This window comes from Lolium perenne, chromosome 4 (genome assembly GCF_019359855.2).
Source record: "Lolium perenne isolate Kyuss_39 chromosome 4, Kyuss_2.0, whole genome shotgun sequence".
NCBI lineage: Eukaryota > Viridiplantae > Streptophyta > Magnoliopsida > Poales > Poaceae > Lolium > Lolium perenne.
In genome coordinates this window covers 267966790-267985752 of record NC_067247.2, presented here as the reverse complement: position 1 = coordinate 267985752, position 18963 = coordinate 267966790, and the positions used below count along the sequence as shown (strand labels likewise).

The following is an 18963-nucleotide window of genomic DNA, read 5'->3' as shown; positions in this document are numbered from 1 at the left end:
AGGGTTAATATATTCTTATTTTCAATCTTAGTGTTGAATGTTATCTTCATCAATATATTTTAGATAGTACTTCGTCGGCTTTTGCCGTGGTGTCATCGTGCTTGCCCAGAAGAACCCGCCGCACAAGATACAGCTTCTGAACCCACTCACAAAGGCATCGAACACTATGTTTGAGGCGCAGATGCCATCTGTTTTTCTGAATTCAGTCGCTGTGATCAAATCCCCGACTATGGTCTTCGTTTGCTCACCTTACCCGAACGAAATTAGTTGGGTCGATGAGAGCACTCCAACTAAGGATATATATGAAGATTGGGGAGATGGTAGTATTTCGATGGAGAACCATAGTTTGCGTTGCATTACCCGTTCAATGGTGAACTGTATGCAATAGTTGTGGATAATTTTGAGTCCGGAAGAATAGTGTGCACCATTGTACAGTTGCAGCAGCGCGCGAGCACTGTCAAGATGGAGACACTAATTTCATTTCCACAACTTGGAAATGACAAGTTCTATCTTGTGAAGTCGGATGGTGATCTGCTGCTTGTGTTGTTGGACAACATGCTTTTGGAGGACCAACCATTGGTGTACCGTGTGGACACTCAGAGCCGCTCTCTCCATCCGGTCAGTAACATTGGAAGTCATGCCTTCTTCGTGCATTATATCCGGTGTATCTCCATCGACACCACAGTGCACCCGACACTTCTACCTGGCTGCATCTACTACGCCGATTTGGGTTATATCAGAGAGTACATTCATGATACAAAGGCCTGGGATGAGTGGCCACGATATGTGAATAGAATGGGAAACTACGGTCTGAGAAATGAACACAGGCCATACCGTCTGGAGGATGTATTAGCTGCATACTGCAGACGGAAGGAGTTCAATGAATATTTCCTTGGGATAATGCACGGATGGGACGACGAAGAAATATATGAGCAATGAGGAATCTTCTAGCTGGCCATACATTGCGTGCGTCTTGTATTTTTTTCATCTTAGTTTGTCGTGAACATTAACAATGTTATTGGCTGCTTTTGGCTGCTGTATGCAGTTTATGTATTATACGTTTTACGATTATGCCTTCGTGAATTTATCATATACTAGCTTCTAGATTTGCTGCCATATTGGGCAAAAAACGAGGGTCAAAAGGCAGAAATAGAGAAGCTTCTCTAGATTTGATACTAATTTGGTGAAAAAGACAGAGAGAGAAAGAGGGGAAAAGGTGCTCTTAAAAGGGAAAATGCCAATTTGGGCCGAGAGAGACAAAACTGAGCTCCTGCTCACGTGCAACCAAACGCTATCTCGTCCTGTCCCACGCGGTCCCTTTGTACCAGCTCCACGCGACGAGGACCCACACGACGCGGCTCCACACGTCAGCACAGCACGGAACGGTCAACTTAACGGGAATCCTGCCGTCTGAGCTGCTTCTGCGGGTTTCAAACAAGGACTTGGGAAAAACTGAAGAAAAACTAAGGAGCTGGGGAAAACTGAGCACAACTAAGAAACCGAGGGCACGAAAATAGAAATCCCTTTTTTTTTAGGAAGTAAAGAAATCTCAGTCAATCAGGACATAGCCAGACCCTTAAAAAGTACGAGTATACATTACGCGGGCCGAGTTGCTAAATGGGCCATACAGTAGGCCTAAAGTATACTTACAGTGATCTGGGCCTTAGCTCCAGACCTCAGTCCAGGCCTCCAGGGACAGAAACTCAGCCGCGTGCCCCTCACGCTCGCCCACAAGGCCACAACGAATGTCGCGTGTAGCCACCAGAATTTTCCTGACGCCGTCGCTGCTCCCACTCCCACTCCCCAAGCTTCTGCGGAGGCGGCGGCGGCCTAGCATCTGCTCGACGACGAGGGCCTTCGCGATGGCGGCGTCGGGGTTCGAAGGCGGCGAGACGTTTCGCCTCTCTGCGGCGGCGGGGGCCGGCGCGCTGAAGCTGCACAAGGGCGACATCACCCTCTGGTCCGTCGACGGCGCCACCGACGCCATCGTATGTGCTTCCGCTCCATCCCATGATCCCAATCCCACCTTGTATCCTCCACGCCGTGCTGTTTTTGTATGATCTCGGCCTGCGACGTGGCCTGCTTGCTTGCTTGCCCGCGGTTGATCTCAAATGGGGAACCGAACCGAACCCAGCTGCGGAAACATCAGATGGGGGTTTTCAGTTAGGTTCAGAGTGTTTTTGCTAGGTTTAGATTGGTGAACAAGGTCTTTTTAGCTATACTAGTATACTTATTTCCGGTTTTGATGTCCGCAACTCCGCATCAGTCGCTTCTACCATTAGGGGATGACGATCCTTTACAGGGCCCAGGGGCAAGACAATGGAAAGGCCCCTGGCTCAGATAAAAGTACTTAATATTTCTGCTACACTATATTCAGTTTTAGATGTACTACAAAAAATCAACCGTAAAGATTATCAGTTATTCAGAGTACTTAACATGTTGCATTTCAAAAACAGTATAAAAAACAAGTACACACCAATGATCAATGACCTCTACATCTTAAACTGAATGACTAATAACTGCTCAATATTCAAGGGGGGTATACCAGGAAACATCATGGTTCCATACTTCATAGAATGTTGGTTTTATAGGATATATTTATTGATCATGAGACCAACTACATTGCATAAAAACTGGCCAAGGCATGGAACAAAAGCACCTGGATATGGCTCAATTTGGATGAAGGTGACTTGATCTGCAGCACGAAAAATAAGACCACATCATGAACTGAATGAACTTTTCCCCTTTCTCTTGAGCACTCTCTCGGATCCAACCAAGAGTTCAGGAATCAGGAACGGAGCACATAAAATTGAGTAACTTGGTCCTTGTTTTGATACGCTGAAATTGAGTTGAAGAGCAGAGGGAAGCGAAGTCAGCTGAGGGTGAACTAAGAAACCAGAAGAACGAACAAGAAGAGACGCAGTATCTCCATAATCTCAGCCACTGTTTGATGGGAAAAGTAGAACGGTTGAGAACTGCTGGAAACGATGAAATTGCCTTGTTGGCATCCATTAATGCATGGTTGCAACTTTAGAAAGGCTCAAGACAGAACGCGATAGTCTCTATGTTTCTTGTAGAACAATTAGTCGAGCAGGTAGCAATCGATTGATCTCTTGTGCTTGTTGGACTTGTAGTGGGCTTGCCTCTCGGGGGGTGGTGAGGGCTAGTGCCTTGCTGGCCCTGATCCTTCATTCTGTCATATATATTCCTTGGTGCTACTGGGATGAGATCAGCTCATACAGGACAATGCATTGTTGGTTCTACATATGCTTCCTGATAAATTCTGCTTACTAACTTGGCGTGTGGATTGCTTGCTACAATAAACTTCTGCGATACACAAATTCTGCGATAAACTTATGCTCAAGGAGTTTGATCAAGTTCAGCCTACTAGAATTCGGAGTCTTGAAAGCTAAATTAAACCATCATGAAATTTCAGTCCTTTTGCAAAAGTTTCTAAGTTTGAAAACAAGACGTAAGCTGGTGAAGTATCGTATTATGAGCCCATGAGACTGGTTACAGCTTATGTGCTTGCAATTTAGTATGCCATGATCAATTATGCGGGCAAGTGTAGTAACTAAAACCTCCTCTTGATCTGATGCATTTAGTGACATTTCTGTTTAAGACGCTATATGATGTGTAAAATTTGTGTTGTGACTTTCTTGAAAGCAATACTATCACTGTATTCAGCAATGAAGCAGATAATAATCTTTGTATTCAGCAAGAAAGAATATAACGTAGATATGTTTTGGCAGGTTAATGCTGCTAATGAACGAATGCTAGGAGGGGGAGGTGTTGATGGAGGTAATGACATGTTTCTGAGAGGCGTAATCATTTTACTTATCACTCACTGAGTATCTCATACTAACTTGAAACCCATATGTCAGCTATACATCAAGCTGCTGGACCACAACTTGTGCAAGCATGCCGTAAAGTTCCTGAGGTTAAACCTGGAGTCCGTTGCCCTACTGGAGAAGCCAGAATTACTCCGTTAGTACCTTTTCTGATTCATTTTAGTAGCTTCAGAATGCCATCTTCCTAAAAAAAATTATATCCGTCTGCCTGTGTATTGAATGAAACAGAGCTTTTGAGCTTCCTGTGTCCCGTGTGATACACACAGTTGGGCCCGTATATGATATGGATAAGCGACCTGAGCTGCTCTTAAAGAATGCCTATGAGTAAGTCCTTCTTTTACATTTATATATTAGAAAATACCATTCTAGCTGTGAATCATGGAAAAATTACCCTGAACTGCATCAATTAATCGCAGAAATAGCCTGAAGCTTGCTAAAGAGAATGGCATTCAGTACATTGCATTCCCTGCTATATCCTGTGGTATTTTCCGGTATATACTAAATGCCTTTTCTCATTCATGTATGTGCTTTTTTGTGCATATTATTCTATGTACTATCTAATTTGTGAAATTTAACATGATTGGTCATGCAGTTACCCTCCAAAGGAAGCATCGAACATAGCTATTTCAACTGCTCGACAGTTTTCAGGTGATATTAAAGAGGTAAGCCGTAGATCTTCATGTAAACACTTAGTTACTATACAGCCATGCCAATATGGTATTTGTAACCAAATGCCGTTTTACACAAAAATACAGTAACTATATAACCACTACTTAAATTGGCATTCATTATGAAAACTCGTTAAATCGTGACTCACTGGTTAGTTTAGAAGCATTTAGTTTGGTTTCATTATTCTATTTCTGTGGCGCTGGCATCTATCTTAATTAAACATGTAAACCACATTGTAATTGGCAGGTGCATTTTGTTCTGTTCACGGACGAGCTCTACAATGTTTGGCGTGAGACTGCACAGGAGATGCTGGCGCAATTTGAGAAATGAATAACCACGATGCCAGTGTAGTAATGCTCATGTCAGCCAGCATTAAATATGGCTACTGTAGTTGGTTTACTATGATATTGTGTATGGAACAATTTCAATGTACTATTTATCTGAGAGTTGGATGGACATGCTGAATGAGAAGGCCTGAATGAGATTGTACCATTCATCATGGTACTCCAGTGACAGTGCTATGAATAAGATGCCTCACAAGTGATAGTGCTAGCAGTAGTAGCATCTTTGCTGATGTGTAATCGTATTCCAGAACTTCACAGTATATGTTTGTAGTTGCTATGAAATGAACTTGCACATGTATGTATGCCAGGAGACAAGTCCGAATGATGTGTGTAACAGCTACTCTAATTCTGACAACTGTCGTGTGCTCTAATATTTAAGAACTTGCAGCTGATTTTGCCCCGAAACAATTTCAATAGTCACAAGTAGACCATCATATACAGAGGACTAGAGGACTTAACGATATTGGATGAGGTGCTGCGATCTTCTGCATGTCTCTTTGGTTTCGAACTTATTCATCAGGAGTACATTAGAACGATACCTACATCAAGCTTCGCTTTCACTGATCTAGAGTTAAAACTTCATGCAACCTATGTTGCAGAAATACAACCAAAGTAAACCAAAGGAAAAAAAAACTAACATCCGTTAACTGTTCGAGAAGATCAGTCGTCTTTGTCTCTGATAAAACTTCTCGGTAGTCTGCTTATCACATTTTCGTCAACTACCTTGTAGTGCCTTGAGAAGTTCCGGTGGAGCATCCCAGCATACTTGTCCACGTTCTCCTGGTGTCTATGGTATAGTGCAGGTACTGTGACCAAAGCAATGGTTCCTGTCACCCACACACTGTAAAATTAGCATTCAACCCTACACAAAGGACAAACTGTAGACAAACAAACAGATACACGATTCTGCATGCTTCTTGGTACTGTATGTCCCTACATGTCTGTCTCTAAGCGGATTCAACATGAGATGTTTACACATAACATACCTACGTAAGCAAGAGTTACAGAAGAGTAGAAATTGCCAATAACAGATAGCAGCCAAAGGACAGACACAACCTGTGAAGAATTTCCATTGGTCAACAATCATAATGATCTCATGTAATCAAGAAAGAGAAACAATGTCATGGTAGCTAACCTGGAAAAAGAGGCGGAAGTCCTTGCCAAGAGTAATGTCATGTGCAATCATCAGCATATTGTTGACTTTAACACGGAATAATGCGGCGGCATTATTAACCATCTCCTCTGATAGAACTAACTCAGGTAGTGGCCTAGGTTGCCTACAATAATTAACCGACAAGAAACATATAGATACGCTTGTTTCAAAAAATGCAAGAACATGAAAGGAGGGATATAGGGTCCTTACTTATTCAGCAAGCCAGATATTTTCACCCATAGGAACTGTACAAGTATCAAAATGAGCAGTACATCACAGCAGATGGTCAAGAATGACAGCTCAGACTTCTCGAACAACCACCATGCAATGGTAGCACCAAATATAAGACCAACTGTAGCACGTCTACACTTCCACAAGATGATATCGGCAGCTGAAAGGTAGGAACAGCATCTTAAATCATGAGCAAGACTGCAAGAGAGAGACATATGACAACTGGTACTTTGAGGCATAGAACTGGAAAAACCATGACTACCTGAACTTCAAACAGAAATCAAGCTATATGCGTATATTATCGACTTTGCCATTAACAGTGCAGAAGAAATTATATTAAAAGACCGTATTCCTGAAGTTAAGCTGAGCAAATAAGTGTATCAGATGATAGACATGAGTCATCTGAGGTGATGCTAATGATTGTTCTCTCACTGCATTGATACTAACACAGAAAATCGCAGGAAAGAATATTAAATGATAAAAAGTGCTATTAACAACATCGAAGGCATCCGTTGATTCAAATCAGTATGTGCAGGTGACCTTCATGTCATGTTTGATCAAATTAGAGTCATAGGTATTTCAAGGGTGATAAAGTTGACAAACATCAGCTAGAATTCGAACCAAAACTTTATGGCATGACCTCGATTCTGTGTGCACAGCACAGTCACAAGTACAGAATCTCAAGTTCTGAACTACTAAACAACTACACCAGCCTTCGCTCGCATTCAGGCACGCTTCTTCTATCACCCTACGAAGTAGCAAAAGCCAGCAGGTCAACCACCTTTACTCGAACCCTGACACTACTTTGCGCAAATACAATCACTGTAGTATTCATGAGTTAATTAAGGGAGACATCGCGGCCCCGTGACAACCTGACGACATCGAATTCGCGTATGCAGAATTCACGCTGAACTTAGCACGGGACTAGGAGTCGGAGAGTAGTAGCGGTACCTTTCCCGCCGCCGACGATCTGGTGCACGGAGAGTCGGCCGGCGGAGCTGCAGGGGTCGGCGGACCCGTCGATCCACCCGGGGTTGGCGGCCTCCGGCCCGCTGGCCTCCATGGCTTCTTGCCCTTGGTTTCGCGGCGGCGGGGGCGGGGAGGAGGCGAGGCGACTGGGGAAAGAATAGTCCGGGGATGGGAAGGGGGAAGACCGCTCCTTCCTTCCTCGACGGGACGGCGGCGATAGCCGGTAGGACCGCACGAGGGCGCTGCCTTTTTCAATTTTATTATCACTCGACTTGATTTGCTTCGCTAATCTAATCGATGTAGCGATGATTAATTGAGCCTTTGGTGCTGTCACTTAGTCGGAGGCTATAAAAAGAGACTGGCTTCAGGGATTTGATGTGATGTGAAATGCTAATCAAGCTGAAGCGTAATGTATTTTTAGGGATTTGTGGGAATTATCCCCACCAAATTTCAAATCATCACATATTATTTGGTTTTAGTGTACATGTTAGTTTGATTCATTTCTTTTCTCAAATACTAGTGTATTTTCTCCAATATCTAATATACTATCCTACTTAGTGGATTGGGGATTGCAACTTTAGGAGGATTTTAGGGGATTAGATGAAGGTAATAAGAGTTTCACCAAATTCCCTTTAGAATTATCTCCTCTAATCTTGGCAAAACCTTTAGTACCAAACAAAGCATGGATAACGAAGCAAACTTGTAGGAAAAATCAGATAATAAAATAACTTCGGTAAATTCAGTTGGCATTTCTTCCATAGGAATACTTAGATACAAGTGACCAAAATGATTTTTAAAGATGGGCTAAATACGAATTTGAACATTAGTTGCATCACAATGGGGCTGGAGGTGCAACACCACCTTGATGGGGGGGGGGGGGGGGGGGGGCTTAGAGCATCTCTACCAGATACTTGTCGGTAGAAATGCAACTCCAACCTAATTTGTATGTCCGGGTTTCGATCCCGCTTAATTTGGATAAGATGCATTGCACCATCCTTGCCATGTCATGCATATCATATCATGAGCATGTTGATTCTTTATCCGTAGTAGTAAGACTTGTATGCGTTGTGTGTTCCAGTATTTGCTTCTTCCCGGATAGAATCGCGAAGTGGTGTTGTGAGATACGACGAATTCTCCGGATGTTCTTCGACAATCTTTAATAGGCAAGCATTTTCTAAACTCATGTCTCTGCAGGAGTCGCTCACCTATTTTATTTTGCCTTCTCCCTTATGCTAACCTTGAGTTGCGTTCTTGTCACGTCAAGCAGCCCATTTTGCCTCCACCACCCTCCTACAGCTATTGTTTGGTTTTCGGGTATTGCGAGTCGTAGTGCATGCTAGTGCCGTTTATATCTCGTCACCGTTATCGCTATCTTATCTGGTTATCTGTTTGGTAATCATGACACATGGTTATGTATATATCTGTTAGTAGTTGCTTAGCGGAGGCATCGGTGGGTCAGCTGATCGTTTTATAATGGCTCACTTGTGTTTCTTTATAACTTAGGACCTGAGTTCTTGTTATCTGTTCTGAGACTGAGCGCTCTAACCACACGTTGGTATGCTTACCGGGTCTTCCCTCGACCACTCCCGGAATCTATAGCTTTGTCCAGTGGCCATAATTAGTTTGAATGTTTTGTTCCCCCGGGCGTGCAAGCTTGTTTCTTTGTGGTCAGATGATATGATGTTACTTTAGGGGAAGCCATGTGTTCCTTGTATCCCCGTTGTCTCTTGCACGTCCGTGGGTGCGGCACGTATTGTTAAGAGGTCATCCTCTAGTGGGCTCTGATCCTTCTTAATCGTCCTCGCAACAGCTAGGTCCGTCTCGGAGAGTCGGCCGGACTCTGATTCGGGTTTAACATAGTTAGGTGGTTTCCTGGACATTGTTGTAGTGAAGGAGAATGCGAGTCGCGATATCCACCTGTCGTAAGTGGGTCGAGCGTGCGTGTGGGCACATTTGGGCACCCCTGTAGGGTTACAATCTTTTCGAAAAGCCGTGTCCGCGGTTATGGACGACTTGGAGCTGTATGACTCGACCATAGACAACTTACACCTGTTGTTTCAATACTAATAACTTGTATAGTAAGATAGAACAACTTAAATAATAACTGATTAAAACTTTTCAACCATGTGAGTGCCTTTGTAAGTACTTCCTTGCAAAGGGGGAAACACATCGGCTGTATTATGTTTGCAGAGTATAGAACTGTTAGTTTATGCGTTCTCTCACCTACTTTGTTTAGACGAACATTGTACAGTGTCTATATAGGTTTTTAGTGCTTGCGCGCAAACCCCCAAATCCGTGTATCCAGGGCACCACAACGCGGATTTGGGTTCAAAAAGCACATACGCAGTTTAGATACGACATTAAAAAAAAACGCACGCAAGAGAAAAATAGTTCGATGCTTGCAGTTCATCCTAAATTCAGCTGCATTGCAGCACTTACATTACAGCAAAAGTAAAACAATCCGCCACGATAGTACATGTAGCAAAATCGGCTCACCGGAGCCCTGTGCCGTGGCGGCGGCGCGTCGGCTCACTCCTCGTCGGTGATGAGGTCGACGAATAGCGGTCCTGCTCGAGGGCGATGTGCCGCCATTCCTCGGCCTTCTCCACGTCCTGCTGGCTGGAGCGCGCGACGAGGCCGACGACGGTGTCAAGCTCCCGCTCCGCGATGAAGTCGCCCGGCGCGAGGCCCGCGTTGACACCGAGCTGCGGGAGGAGCTTCTTGAACTCCTCATCCTCAAGGTAGACGCCCTCGGCGAAGTGGGAGAGGCGCGACGGCTCTGGCTTCGGCTCGACCTCCATCTTCACCACCAGCGCAGTCGGCGGGCGCTGGCGGGAGCTCGACGCCGAGGACGACGAGGCCACGAAAGAGGACGCGGCGCATCCGCGGAGGTACCGCTCAGACTCGCGCTTGGCGAAGGCGGGCGGCGCGGCGATGTCGTAGTTGCGGTAGCGGTAGCTACCGTGGATGCGCGCTGTTTCCGACTTCACCTTCTCCGCCTCCGTCTTCTTGCCGGCGGGTGATGATGCGTAAAGCACACGCCCGTTGGGAACCCAAGAGGAAGGTGTGATGCGTGCGGCGGCAAGTTTTCCCTCAGTAAGAAACCAAGGTTATCGAACCAGTAGGAGTCAAGAAGCACGTGAAGGTTGATGGTGGCGGAGTGTAGTGCGGCGCAACACCAGGGATTCCGGCGCCAACGTGGAACCTGCACAACACAATCAAAGTACTTTGCTCCAACTTAACAGTGAGGTTGTCAATCTCACTGGCTTGTTGTAACAAAGGATTAAATGTATGGTGTGGAAGATGATGTTTGTTTGCGAAGAACAGTAAAGAACAAGTATTGCAGTAGATTGTATTCGATGTAAAAGAATGGACCGGGGTCCACAGTTCACTAGTGGTATCTCTCCAATAAGAAATAGCATGTTGGGTGAACAAATTACAGTTGGGCAATTGACAAATAAAGAGGGCATAACAATGCACATACATATCATGATGAGTAGTGTGAAATTCAATTGGGCATTACGACAAAGTACATAGACCGCTATCCAGCATGCATCTATGCCTAAAAAGTCCACCTTCAGGTTAGCATCCGCACCCCTTCCAGTATTAAGTTGCAAACAACAGACAATTGCATTAAGTATGGTGCGTAATGTAATCAACACAAATATCCTTAGACGAAGCATTGATGTTTTATCCCTAGTGGCAACAGCACATCCACAACCTTAGAACTTTTCACACGTCCTGCATTTAATGGAGGCATGAACCCACTATCGAGCATAAATACTCCCTCTTGGAGTCACAAGTATCAACTTGGCCAGAGCCTCTACTAGCAACGGAGAGCATGCAAGATCATAAACAACACACATATGATAGATTGATAATCAACATAACATAGTATTCCATATTCATCGGATCCCAACAAACACAACATGTAGCATTACAAATAGATGATCTTGATCATGATAGGCAGCTGACAAGATCGAACAATGATAGCACATGAGGAGAAGAAAACCATCTAGCTACTGCTATGGACCCATAGTCCAGGGGTAAACTACTCACACATCAATCCGGAGGCGATCATGGTGATGAAGAGTCCTCCGGGAGATGATTCCCCTCTCCGGCAGGGTGCCGGAGGTGATCTCCTGAATCCCCCGAGATGGGATTGGCGGCGGCGGCGTCTCTGAAGGTTTTCCGTATCGTGGTTCTCGGTACTGGGGTATTCGCGACGAAGGCTTTAAGTAGGCGGAAGGGTAGATTTGGAGGCGGCGCGAGGGCCCCACACGCCAGGGCGGCGCGGGCCCCCTCCTGGCCGCGCGGCCCTAGTGTGGCGGCGCCTCGTCGCCCCATTTCGTAATCCTTTCGGTCTTCTGGAAGCTTCGTGGAAAAATAAGACCCTGGGCGTTGATTTCGTCCAATTCCGAGAATATTTCCTTTGTAGGATTTCTGAAACCAAAAACAGCAGAAAACAAAGAATCGGCTCTTCGGCATCTTGTCAATAGGTTAGTGCCGGAAAATGCATAAATATGACATAAAGTGTGTATAAAACATGTGAGTATCATCATAAAAGTAACATGGAACATAAGAAATTATAGATACGTTTGAGACGTATCAAGCATCCCCAAGCTTAGTTCCTACTCGTCCTCGAGTAGGTAAACGATAACAAAGATAATTTCTGAAGTGACATGCTATCATAATCTTGATCAATACTATTGTTAGCATATGAGATGAATGAAGTGATTCGAAGCAATGGTAAAGACAATGAATAAACAACTGAACCATATAGCAAAGACTTTTCATGAATAGTACTTTCAAGACAAGCATCAATAAGACTTGCATAGGAGTTAACTCATAAAGCAATAGATTCATAGTAGAAAGTTTTGAAGCAACACAAAGGAAGATATAAGTTTCAGCGGTTGCTTTCAACTTCAACATGTTTATCTCATGGATAATTGTCAACACAAAGTAATATGATGAATGCAAATAAGCAAGTATGTAAGAATCAATGCACAGTTAACACAAGTGTTTGCTTCTAAGATAGAAAGAAATGGGTAAACTGACTCAACATAAAAGTAAAAGAATGGCCCTTCGCAGAGGGAAGCAGGGATAAAATCATGTGCTAGAGCTTTTCAAGTTTTGAAATCATATAGAGAGCATAAAAGTAAAGTTTTGAGAGGTGTTTGTTGTTGTGAACGAATGGTAGTGGGCACTCTAACCCCCTTGCCAGACAGACTTTCAAAGAGCGGCTCCCATGAAATTTTTATTTTTGGGTGACACTCCTTCCAACCTTTGCTTTCACAAGCCATGGCTAACCGAATCCTCGGGTGCCTTCCAACAATCACATACCATGAAGGAGTGTCTATTTATTTTAGTTTTATTTAGAGATGACACTCCTCCCCACCTTTTCTTTCTCAAGCCATGGCTAACCGAATCCTCGGGTGCCTTCCAACAATCACATACCATGGAGGAGAGTCTATTTGTAAAATTATGAAGGTTAATTAATTGGGGCTGGGAACCCCATTGCCATCTTTTTGCAAAATTATTGGATAAGCGGATGAAGCCACTAGTCCATTGGTGAAAGTTTCCCAATAAGATTGAAAGATAAACCACCACATACTTCATCATGAGCTATAAAACATTGACACAAATAAGAGGTAATAACTTTTGAATTGTTTAAAGGTAGCACACGAAGTATTTACTTGGAATGGCAGAAAATACCATGTAGTAAGTAGGTATGGTGGACACAAATGGCATAGTTTTTGGCTCAAGGATTTGGATGCACGAGAAGTATTCCCTCTCAATACAAGGCTTAGGCTAGCAAGGTTGTTTGAAGCAAACACAAGTATGAATCGGTACAGCAAAACTTACATAAGAACATATTGCAAGCATTATAAGACTCTACACTGTCTTCCTTGTTGTTCAAACCCTCACCAGAAAATATCTAGACTTTAGAGAGACCAATCATGCAAACCAAATGTCAACAAGCTCTACAGTATTTCTTCATTAATAGGTGCAAAGTACATGATGCAAGAGCTTAAACATGATCTATTTGAGCACAACAATTGCCAAGTATCAAATTATTCAAGACATTATACCAATTACCACATGTAGCATTTTCTGTTTCCAACCATATAACAATTAACGAAGCAGTTTCAACCTTCGCCATGAACATTAAGAATAAAGCTAAGAACACATGTGTTCATATGCAACAGCGGAGCGTGTCTCTCTCCCACACAAAGAATGCTAGGATCCAATTTTATTCAAACAAACAAAAACAAGAACATAAAGACGCTCCAAGTAAAGCACATAAGATGTGATGGAATAAAAATATAGTTTCACTAGAGGTGACCTGATAATTTGTCGATGAAGAAGGCGATGCCTTGGGCATCCCCAAGCTTAGATGCTTGAGTCTTCTTGAAATATGCAGGGATGAACCACGGGGGCATCCCCAAGCTTAGAGTTTTCACTCTCCTTGATCATATTGTATCATCCTCCTCTCTTGATCCTTGAAAACTTCCTCCACACCAAACTCAAAACAACTCATTAGAGGGTTAGTGCATAATAAAAAATTCACATATTCAGAGGTGACATAATCATTCTTAACACTTCTGGACATTGCACAAAGCTACTGAAAGTTAATGGAACAAAGAAATCCATCAAACATGGCTAAACAGGCAATGCGAAATAAAAGGCAGAATCTGTCAAAACAGAACAGTTTGTAAAGACGAATTTTTCTGGGGCACTTAACTTGCTCAGATGAAAATGCTCAAATTGAATGAAAGTTGCGTACATATCTGAGGATCACTCACGTAAATTGGCAGATTTTTCTGAGTTACCTGCAGAGAATACTACTCAAATTCGTGATAGCAAGAAATCTGTTTCTGCGCAGTAATCCAAATCTAGTATGAACCTTACTATCAAAGACTTTACTTGGCACAACAATGCAACAAAATAAAGATAAGGAGAGGTTGCTACAGTAGTAACAACTTACAAGACTCAAATATAAAACAAAAGTGCAGAAGTAAAATAATGGGTTGTCTCCCATAAGCGCTTTTCTTTAACGCCTTTCAGCTAGCCGCAGAAAGGGTGAATCAAGTATTATGAAGAGATGAAGCATCAACATCATAATTTTCATAATTTGTCACAATAGGTATATTATATGCTCCATTATCCATAGTGGTACTAAGGGCTTTGTCAATTTTAGGCCTATAATAGTTTTTTTTGGCTTAGGCACCTTAGAGACATACATGAACTTTTGCTCCTTACCCACATAAGCTTTCTCCTTACACTTAAGAGAAGAAAAAGTTGAACCCAAGGTTCCCATAGCTGCTTCAAGTTCACTAATCCTATGGGTTTGATTATCATGAGTAGTACAGGTTTCTAAGACGGCAATTCTCTCATTAATTCCACCTAGAGATTTATCAAGTTTATCAGTGCTATTAAGTAATATTCCCAATTTAGTATTAATACTTGGAAGATTTTGCTCTATGGTCTCCAGCTTTTTCATGACATCTTCAAGAGAGATTTCAATTTTAGCTTCATTAACAGGTGGTATTCCAAATAGACTCTCAATAATGCAACTAGCTTCTAAAGCAGCAGTGCCTAGGAAATTACCTCCCGCGAGATTATCAAGAACATACCTATTCCAGCTAGAGATACCAACATAAAAATTTCTGAGTAGGATAATAGTGGAGTGTTTCTTAGTGCACCTATTATGAGCATCACTAATCCTATACCAAGCATCTTTTAAACATTCTCCCCCTTGTTGCTTAAACGAACGAACTTCAACCTCAGGATTACTCATTTTAGCAATAGTAAATAAAGCAAACTAGATAAAGTAAATGCAAGTAACTATTTTTTGTGTGTTTTTGATATAATTCAAACAAAGCAGTAAATAGAGTAAAGTAAAGCAAGACAAAAACAAAGTAAAGAGATTGGAAGTGGGAGACTCCCCTTGCAGCGTGTCTTGATCTCCCTGGCAACGGCGCCAGAAAACTGTCTTGATGACGCGTAAAGCACACGCCCGTTGGGAACCCCAAGAGGAAGGTGTGATGCGTGCAGCGGCAAGTTTTCCCTCAGTAAGAAACCAAGGTTATCGAACCAGTAGGAGTCAAGAAGCACGTGAAGGTTGATGGTGGTGGAGTGTAGTGCGGCGCAACACCAGGGATTCCGGCGCCAACGTGGAACCTGCACAACACAATCAAAGTACTTTACCCCAACTTAAAAGTGAGGTTGTCAATCTCACCGGCTTGCTGTAACAAAGGATTAAATGTATGGTGTGGAAGATGATGTTTGTTTGCGAAGAACAGTAAAGAACAAGTATTGCAGTAGATTGTATTCGATGTAAAAGAATGGACCGGGGCCCACAGTTCACTAGTTGTGTCTCTCCAATAAGAAATAGCATGTTGGGTGAACAAATTATAGTTGGGCAATTGACAAATAAAGAGGGCATAACAATGCACATACATATCATGATGAGTAGTGTGAAATTCAATTGGGCATTACGACAAAGTACATAGACCGCTATCCAGCATGCATCTATGCCTAAAAAGTCCACCTTCAGGTTAGCATCCGCACCCCTTCCAGTATTAAGTTGCAAACAACAGACAATTGCATTAAGTATGGTGCGTAATGTAATCAACACAAATATCCTTAGACGAAGCATTGATGTTTTATCCCTAGTGGCAACAGCACATCCACAACCTTAGAACTTTCTGTCACTGTCCCAGATTTAATGGAGGCATGAACCCACTATCGAGCATAAATACTCCATCTTGGAGTCACAAGTATCAACTTGGCCAGAGCCTCTACTAGCAACGGAGAGCATGCAAGATCATAAACAACACATATATGATAGATTGATAATCAACATAACATAGTATTCCATATTCATCGGATCCCAACAAACACAACATGTAGCATTACAAATAGATGATCTTGATCATGATAGGCAGCTCACAAGATCGAACAATGATAGCACATAAGGAGAAAAAAAACCATCTAGCTATTGCTATGGACCCATAGTCTAGGGGTGAACTACTCACACATCAATCCGGAGGCGATCATGGTGATGAAGAGTCCTCCGGGAGATGATTCCCCTCTTCTGAATCCCCCGAGATGGGATTGGCGGCGGCGGCGTCTCTGAAGGTTTTCCGTATCGTGGTTCTCGGTACTGGGGTATTCGCGACGAAGGCTTTAAGTAGGCGGAAGGGTAGATTTGGAGGCGGCGCGAGGGCCCCACACGCCAGGGCGGCGCGGGCCCCCTCTTGGCCGCGCGGCCCTAGTGTGGCGGCGCCTCGTCGCCCCACTTCGTAATCCTTTCGGTCTTCTGGAAGCTTCGTGGAAAAATAAGACCCTGGGCGTTGATTTCGTCCAATTCCGAGAATATTTCCTTTGTAGGATTTCTGAAACCAAAAACAGCAGAAAACAACAACTGGCTCTTCGGCATCTTGTCAATAGGTTAGTGCCAAAAAATGCATAAATATGACATAAAGTGTGTATAAAACATGTGAGTATCATCATAAAAGTAGCATGGAACATAAGAAATTATAGATACGTTTGAGACGTATCAGCGGGAGGAGCAGTGGAGCTCCCACCGCGCTCGGTAGAGCGTCCGCCGTGGCCCACCTTCCCGCCCCTGCGCCCTGCCACCATCGTAGCTGGCGGGAGGTGGGGACTGTCGACCTGCGTTCTACCACGTCGATTGCTCTCCGGAGGAGCGGCGATTGCTCGTCAGCGGGAGGCGGAGAGGCGAAGGAGCGGATGGGGTTTGGCCCCCATCCGCCTCGCCGACCACTATATATGTGGGCGTTTTGGCGATTTGGGCTGCGGCCTGGATCCATTATCCGGGTCAGACCACCGATGCGGGGTCTGGTTTGGCCCAAAATAACGCCGAAAACCGCATATCGGCCCATCGCCGCGTTTGCAGGTCGATATGCCGTATCTGCGAGAGATGATCTTAGTCAAGGGCCAAGGTGGTCTGTATACATAAACTACGGTTGCGTCATTGGTACGTCAACCATGACAAACAGGCCGCCACGATTACGATGATGTTGAGGTGGAGATTTTTCAAGGCAATTCGAAGAAGATCGACAAGGACTAACAGTGAAGCTTGCTTTGCATGGGCAAGGTTTCTGTCGCGTTGTAATGTCAACGTCAGGATCGTTCCAATGGAAGGGTGAAGACGACGCTTTGCTGCTCATGGTGCTAACCCTCGTGTTGTTTGTGTGGCGATGCCCATGTCAAAACCGTGCAGATGATGATTATGAGTGGGCGATTAGTACTTTACGACGATGTTTCCTACTGCGTCGAGCCGTTGTTCGCCTCGTGGAGGGAAATTTTCTTTTTCACTTTGTGTTCTTTTGGTGGTGTGCATTCTCGATGTCCTGACTACCTTTTGATGGCATGTTGTTGCAGAGGTCGGGTGTGTAATTCTTATATGTGTTAGGTTATTAGAAAATTTCCAAGCAAGTTTTACTATCGAAAGCAACATCACATAAGCACTAGCCGTCTTAACCACCAGCATAAGACTGAGTACATCTACTAGATCTGCATATGGAACAAGAAGTGGTGCAAGGTAAGAGAGGATGAGCACGTGTGACCGGAAAGGTTGCAGTACCAACTTCATTGTTGAGGTCGCCCATAGTATTGACTAGGCCGCCAAGTCCACAGAGATCTAGGAGGAAGATACAAACTGGCTATGGATAAGTAAATCGAAGATGAAGAATTCAAATGGCAACGAGCATTAGCACCGAGCCGCTCCCCAAAAACCTTATCTTTCGTACCCGGTACAAAGATCTCAACCGAGAAGGTTCCAGAGGCCTGGTGTCCTGAATGGTCATGCAAGATTTTCAAATCTCCTTCTTTATTTGTTTTGTGCAGAAATGGAACAATTTAGGAGGAAATCAAAGCAAATTAATGAAGAATTAAGAGATAAAGATGTCGCCAAGTCATCCAGGCTCTGAAGCTGATTCTCGGGAGGTTTAAGGACCATTGGTACGGTCATGCCCGCCCGTACGGCCTGACCATACCATGTGTCGGTGGCTTTGTCTTGTCAAACCCAATATAAAATGTGAAGGCATCTAGGACACTCGAGAGATACATAGAGAGAAAAACCACATTCCACTGCCATATACAACTAGATCCAATCTACACCGAAGCCCTGTCGCCGCTGCCATCGACTTCACCGCACCATCATCTCCATCAACTCTCTCCCCTACTTGTAATCTTGATTAAATTCACGATTGGCGACATTGTAATATTGTTTATCATTCATATCTTTGATATTCAGAATACAATGTTCATGATTGTTGATCTTTGATGTGTGAGTAGTCCTCACAGGTTAATTATGGGCGGAGGCCTAGCCTCGCAGCATCAACTGCAACTATTTACTTATGGGATATTGTGTAGTATGGTAGTAGAGATCCATTTCTAGTCTCTGGTCACTTTGTCTCGATCTTAAGGTTTGACTGGTACCTAAGATTGGTAAAGGTATTGAGGTTTGAGTAGAAATAGTTGCATGATTTGATGCTATGCTCAAGTGACAACATTCATGGGTTTGTAGTGTAGCTATCTTCTACGGAATAACAATGACGTCACTGCTCCAAATGCTATTTTCCGGTATATCTTAATACGAAGACTCCACATGTTGAGTAGGAACTCGACGTGAATAATCGATCCATAAAAATTGTGGTCTGCAATTGTGTTTTTAGGACACATCGCCCATATTATGTGTTGCATCTTTGTAACA

At 43.7% G+C, this 18963-nt stretch overlaps 2 protein-coding genes across 2 annotated transcripts; one reads left to right on the top strand and one right to left on the bottom strand.

The window, feature by feature from the left end:
- The first annotated feature begins 1710 nt into the window (after nt 1–1710).
- LOC127294897 (uncharacterized) lies at nt 1711–5094 on the top strand. Its single transcript, XM_051324806.2, has 7 exons — nt 1711–1988; nt 3753–3801; nt 3885–3987; nt 4080–4175; nt 4268–4342; nt 4444–4513; nt 4767–5094. Exons 1-7 carry the CDS (start codon nt 1746–1748, stop codon nt 4848–4850), a joined length of 720 nt encoding a protein of 239 aa, XP_051180766.1. The 5' UTR covers nt 1711–1745; the 3' UTR covers nt 4851–5094.
- Nucleotides 5095–5327: 233 nt separating this feature from the next.
- On the bottom strand, nt 5328–7443 carry LOC127294899 (reticulon-like protein B16). The gene is made up of 5 exons (XM_051324807.2): nt 7200–7443; nt 6228–6408; nt 6000–6141; nt 5851–5920; nt 5328–5691 (listed from the first exon to the last, which is right to left on the bottom strand). The coding sequence occupies exons 1-5, from the start codon at nt 7309–7311 to the stop codon at nt 5525–5527; spliced, it is 672 nt and encodes a 223-aa protein (XP_051180767.1). The 5' UTR covers nt 7312–7443; the 3' UTR covers nt 5328–5524.
- Nucleotides 7444–18963: the final 11520 nt, after the last annotated feature.

What these genes read in the sequence shown, in the direction of transcription:
- LOC127294897 (XM_051324806.2), top strand. Translation starts at nt 1,746, where the DNA reads ATGTCGCGTGTAGCCACCAGAATTTTCCTGACGCCGTCGCTGCTCCCA. An exon ending in AGGGGGAGGTGTTGATGGAG is followed by an intron (nt 3,802 to 3,884) that starts GTAATGACATGT and finishes CCCATATGTCAG; the next exon opens with CTATACATCAAGCTGCTGGA. An exon ending in ATATCCTGTGGTATTTTCCG is followed by an intron (nt 4,343 to 4,443) that starts GTATATACTAAA and finishes TTGGTCATGCAG; the next exon opens with TTACCCTCCAAAGGAAGCAT.
- LOC127294899 (XM_051324807.2), bottom strand. Translation starts at nt 7,311, where the DNA reads ATGGAGGCCAGCGGGCCGGAGGCCGCCAACCCCGGGTGGATCGACGGG. An exon ending in GATCGTCGGCGGCGGGAAAG is followed by an intron (nt 6,409 to 7,199) that starts GTACCGCTACTA and finishes CCTACCTTTCAG; the next exon opens with CTGCCGATATCATCTTGTGG. An exon ending in TGTAACTCTTGCTTACGTAG is followed by an intron (nt 5,692 to 5,850) that starts GTATGTTATGTG and finishes TGTGGGTGACAG; the next exon opens with GAACCATTGCTTTGGTCACA.